Source organism: Procambarus clarkii, chromosome 35 (assembly GCF_040958095.1).
Source record: "Procambarus clarkii isolate CNS0578487 chromosome 35, FALCON_Pclarkii_2.0, whole genome shotgun sequence".
In the NCBI taxonomy this organism is placed as follows: domain Eukaryota; kingdom Metazoa; phylum Arthropoda; class Malacostraca; order Decapoda; family Cambaridae; genus Procambarus; species Procambarus clarkii.
Window position 1 is genome coordinate 8,645,590 of NC_091184.1, and position 5,620 is coordinate 8,651,209.

At 34.8% G+C, this 5,620-nt stretch overlaps 1 protein-coding gene across 1 annotated transcript; it reads right to left on the reverse strand.

Annotated features, from left to right (window-relative positions):
• Nucleotides 1-1,626: 1,626 nt before the first annotated feature.
• On the reverse strand, nucleotides 1,627-3,515 carry LOC138371215 (baculoviral IAP repeat-containing protein 8-like). The gene is made up of 3 exons (XM_069336046.1): nucleotides 2,922-3,515; nucleotides 2,630-2,794; nucleotides 1,627-2,519 (listed from the first exon to the last, which is right to left on the reverse strand). Exons 1-3 carry the CDS (start codon nucleotides 3,286-3,288, stop codon nucleotides 1,846-1,848), a joined length of 1,206 nt encoding a protein of 401 aa, XP_069192147.1. The 5' UTR covers nucleotides 3,289-3,515; the 3' UTR covers nucleotides 1,627-1,845.
• Nucleotides 3,516-5,620: the final 2,105 nt, after the last annotated feature.

Below are 5,620 nucleotides of genomic sequence, written 5' to 3' on the forward strand. Positions count from 1 at the left end.
GTCCAATTTCCCTGAAATTTTTACCCTCTGTATTTCAGACGCCGTAAATAAAATCAAGTCAGTTATCGAGCTCCAGCTCTCGTCCTCCACCTTAGTTCTTTGTACTAAGATCGTTAGTAACAGACCAATTTCCCCGAAATTTAAAAGCAGACATACTTCATAGTTAGTAAATAAGATCAAGTCAGTTACTGAGCTCCAGCTCTCGTCCCCGCCTTAGTTCTCTTTCATATCTTTGTAAATAACCCATCAATTTCCCTGAAATTTTTACCCTCTGTATTTCAGACATAGTAAATATGAAGTAAACAATTATAAAACTCTAGCTCTTGTCCTCTGTCCAAGCTCACTTTTATAAATTCATTACTCTCAGTCCAAATCACCCAACTACATTTTCAGACATAGTAAATAAAAACCAGTTCAGTTATCAAGTTTCAACTCTTGTGCCCCAACTTAGTTCATTTGTGCAAGTTCTTTATTTTCCAACTAAATCACCTGAGATTTAAGATCACCTTATTTTCTAACGTAGTAAAATTAATCTGGACATTAGCCTTAGATCATCAAACATAAATATATTCGATCAAGTCCGTCTCCAGCTTAACTCTTATCCGAGTACACACATAACCCCAACCTGTTTAATTATCTTTCACCCCCTCCCACCTTCCTCCATCTCATCCAAGTCTCATAAATTTAAATGTTGCTGTTAATTTACGTTCTTTCCCCGTTCATAGCATATTCTCTGTAAGTTCAGATCTGTACTTAGTCTTACATATTCTCTAGTTCTTTCCCATTTTATACAAGACTTAAACAACTATTACCGTCTCCTCTATCTTATTTAAACATGAGTCATATGTAAATATACCCGACTCTTTCCATCCATTACAAGTCCTAGCTTGTTCACCGCCCAACTCACTACGCTATTTCTACTTTACACGTTATAGCATGTTTTCCGCTCATCTTGGTACCAACCCTTACAATCTCTCTCTCATTCCTTTACATGTCTCAGCATGTTCGCCTCGCATCTTACTACGCTGTCTACTTTACATGTTGTAGCGTGTATTACTGTGTCCCATATCTTATTTAAACATGAGTCATATGTAAATATACCCGACTCCTTCCATCCATTACAAGTCCTAGCTTGTTCACCGCCCAACTCACTACACTGTCTACTTTACATGTTGTAGCATGTTTTCCGCACATCTTGATACCATCCCTTACAATCTCTCAATCCTTTACACATCCCAACTTTCAACCCTTTCTTACAATTTTCCTCCATCCCTCCGCTACATGTTCTTACCCGTTCATTACAGTCCACTACATATTCTCTAATCATCTCTGTACTAATTCTCAAAACTAGTTATTTCTGTCATTTTAGTAAGTAAGTAAGTAGATCATCGTTATTAACAACAACAACAACAACAGTAACATTACTAATTCACAGTAAGTTACTACTGAGCATTTAGCAGTTATCCATTTTCAAAATAAGGTCAATATAAATCATTCTAAGACATCTTCGTACAATTAAAGATACTTGCCTGTGCACTAAGTCATTACTTACAGTAGCATCTTAAGGCATTGTTTTCGTAACTCAGTTTTATTAAACATACACCTTCATTAGTCAAAGGAAAACTTTTCAAGTCATTGTATTCAATATTTCCGTTAAACTTACTACATCATGTCATTATTCGGTTTCATAATTAAGTACTTGTTTCAGTCCTCCAATGTAATAAGCAAATTATTCTATTAAGGATAAAGAAATCTTATTTAGAAGAGACATTAAGTTTATTACAACATTTAACGCATACAGTTATTCTTAGTAGTTATACAGGTATTCAAGAAAATCATAAGTGTTCAAGAAGCAATTGGATTTATTATATATAAAATATTTCCTCTACAAATTGGACAGCATTTCAGAGCTAAAAGACAACCACTGCACGTCACCATATGTTTACATGGTAGTATTACAATATTTATATTTTTATCCATACAAACTCTGCATAAAATATCTTCTTCCCAAGATTGTTCTGTACAGTCCTTGTTTTCAACAGTGTTAGTACAAGTCTCCGGTAAAGTTTTCAATCCCAGATCTTCAAGCGTAACTTCTTGTTCCTTTTTATCATCAACTGCTTCATAAATTAAGTCCCGTACCCGTAAATAAATATCTGTTCCCTCTTGCATATACCTCAACACGATTTCTAGACATCTACTTTGTATAATAAAAGGTAACAAATCTCTGGATTCACTTAAAGCATATCTTATACTCTCCACAGGTATTAATTTTTGATGAATCAGATGTTTGAACTTATCCATACTCTCCATTAAGATATTAATTAAATCATTGTCTATAGGTTTTATAGGTAATGGTATTGTCAATCTAGCATTCTTAACAAATTCCTTGCCCCTTGCAAGAATAATGTAAGCACATTCTGGACTACATCTCGCATGTAACGTCCAAGGATCATCTTCTGGTCTCCAATTTCGTATTCCACAGGCGCAGTGATAGCAGCAGACGTGGTCACTTATACCTGAAAACCATAAAACAATCCAGCATTATCTCGTTACTATCTTTTAACTAATATTCATTATTTCTTTACTTATAACTCTATTAAGTTTAAAATAGTTAAACACTTCATACCACAGTAAAAAAAACCAGCTTCTGCCAGCTCATGAGAAGTTTGCTTGACGCTTCCAGGCCATGTCATATCAAATGTCTCTAGGCGAGATTTATAAGTTACCAATCCTGGATTCAGCGATTTCCTAAATTTTATCAATCCCAGATCTTCCTTAGGAGGAGCACCACCTAAAAAATATAACGTAGTTACGTAAATTATTCTTTAGAAGAATAAGAAGTATCTATTTAAGCAATCAAGTTTTGTACAGAGTATATAAGACTGGTATAAGAATACATCATAAGAATATATACTTACTACTATCACTTATTTTCTTATTTCCCAGTTCTATTTTATGGGAAACAAATTCCAGTCCATATTTGAAAGCTATCTCAGACACCTCTAAAGAAACATTGTCACTCCTCTTGCCTCTAATAAAGGCACAGTCTTGATTAATGATCTTATGACGTCTTCTGGGGCTATCACCAACAATCCATGCACCTACTATACAATAACAAAATGCACACAAACAGTAATCACTATTGCGAAGGTAATAGAACCCATCTTCAACTAAGTCAATAGGGTTTAACCACTTAACGGGCCAATCCACAAATGTTTGTAGTCTAACTCCTGCACATTTAAGGCTTTCTATACTGTAAAACTTCCTGGCACACAAAGGATCCATCGTGTGAGGGCAGCACTAACTATTAGAGTAGGATAAGCAAGTATATATATCCCTAAAATAAGTATCGTACATCGCTACATATTTAACAGTTGCCCCATTTATAATAGACAGTAATTTCCTCTAAGTACTTCTCTATTAAAAAAATCCTTAAAGTTTTCATAATTAAATAAAGCTCTTATATAAATACTTAGTAAACTACTTTCATTATTTATTAGACTTATTAGAAAAATACATCACTTTGGCAATCTCGCTAAAAGTATACTGTTACGTCATTATTCGTAGCTGCCGTACATAATGATAGATATATATATATATATATATATAATTTAGTAGTAAATTCTTATTTAATCTAATTAAAAATATATGCTTAAAGCATCTATATCCTAAAATGAAATATACTATTAGTTATAATGTCATATATAATATTATTCTAAGGTAACAAAAATCCTTATTAATATATTCAAATAAGTGGTAACTTTTACATTTCCCCCAATATAAGAGCGCGGACCTCACATTAGGGATATTATTACGACTATCTGGATCGTATCTACTACCTTACGAGGAAGAAAATTCACCATGGATACTGTTCTGACAACTTGTCAGGGTTATTTAACCGACGATTCATTTTGTAATAATGAAACCTGTATTGTGTACGGAGTGAACTGTATATCCTGTGTTCCCCGAGGAATGGCCCTAGACTTAGCCAAGAAATATTCTCATGCTGACGCTTATAATGTTCGCCGACCCTTGTACAGTCTTAAGAGATGTATCCCTGAAGATCGTCCAGTACCAGGAACAATTCATATCTCTAAAGGAGAAAATCTTCCGTTTATTGTTGCTATAGCCACTCAATACGGTATTGGATTACCTATAGAAAGTAATAACATTGCTCAGGGAATTATAGAAAACTCAAAAGACAGAAACATGCTCGCTGGATTAAACGAAGATACATCCATTAATCGTCTCGTCTACTTCAAGAATGGTATGAAAGATTTATTTAACTTTATCAAGGGCTCTCCTCAAATTATGAGAGTTATAATACCAACAGGAATTGGGATTACATGTGTTCGAAGAGATAAAGTTTGGGAAAATACTTATCTTCCTGTTATTGAAGATATGTATAAACAGTTAAAACCCTACGGAGTGGAAGTTAAATTACTGTTTAACGAGGAGATTATGCAGAGGAAGAGCAAGTAACACTTGGCAACCTTTTGTGTGCGCAGTGTTTCTACGCGCAGCCTAAAGATGTATATATGCTTCCCCCGGAGTGATCTCTTACGGTGTCCTCCTCTTCTTGGATGTCAGAATCTACTTCAAGCTTGGATATTCAAGGCTATGGAGATAAAGACTATTATTGGAGACTTTGCCTCCCTGTCCGTCTACAATAATCACGACTGTTTATTGTACGATCTTGATGCTACGAGTGTACAAATGTGTAAAATTGTGCAAGGATTGTGGGATCGTTACCCATATGCGAGATTACATCGTGAAAACTTTCCTTACAAAAACAGGGCTGTTGTATCTTATTGCAGTAACCCTGGCAGTATACATATTGGAGAACCACCTGAATTTAACAACAGGATGGATGAAGATCCCCATCTACCCCTTATTATTGGATTAGTGACTCAGTTTGCTAGTAGACCTGCAACTTTACCAGCATATGAAAATCCTCCGTGTGAAGTACGAAGTTTAGATGAACATTTTTACGAAGGACTTGAAAAAGATACAGAATATCAGAGATGGCGCTGGTTTGAAAATGCTCTGAAGGAAGCCCTTGTTTTCATTCTTAAAAGATGTGTTAAGAGAATTATTATTCCATATGGGTTTGGCATGTCAAGTTATTTGGACAACTGCGCAGTATGGGAAAGTAAATATTTGCCTATACTTGAGAAAATAGGACAAAAACTACGAAAACGAGGTATTGTACTCTTCATAGTACGTCCCGAAAACATCGCTCCTCCTCAGTCTTCCACCCACGGCATCTTTGAAAATAAGATTCCATACATTGCTGTTCTTCAAAATGGACCCACAACTAATGCTACTGATGCTGCTAGGACACCTGAAGATGATGCTACGCCTGCTACCGCTGATGCTAGTTCACCTTCTATCAACACTAAGTTGTCTGATACAATTAATTCAACACCTGTTAATGTTACTACGTCTGTTGATACTAATGTTACAATGTGTGTTAGTAGTAGTTTTACAAATTTAGAAGAGAAGATGGATTGGGAATAATAATGTCTGTAAATAATTTATACTTTGTACATTTTTACAAATTAAATACATTGTACATTTTTACACATTAAATAACAAAATAGAAACTCGTGTGTTT

What these genes read in the sequence shown, in the direction of transcription:
- LOC138371215 (XM_069336046.1), bottom strand. Translation starts at nt 3,288, where the DNA reads ATGGATCCTTTGTGTGCCAGGAAGTTTTACAGTATAGAAAGCCTTAAA. An exon ending in TAAGAAAATAAGTGATAGTA is followed by an intron (nt 2,795 to 2,921) that starts GTAAGTATATAT and finishes TATATTTTTTAG; the next exon opens with GTGGTGCTCCTCCTAAGGAA. An exon ending in AGCTGGTTTTTTTTACTGTG is followed by an intron (nt 2,520 to 2,629) that starts GTATGAAGTGTT and finishes TATGGTTTTCAG; the next exon opens with GTATAAGTGACCACGTCTGC.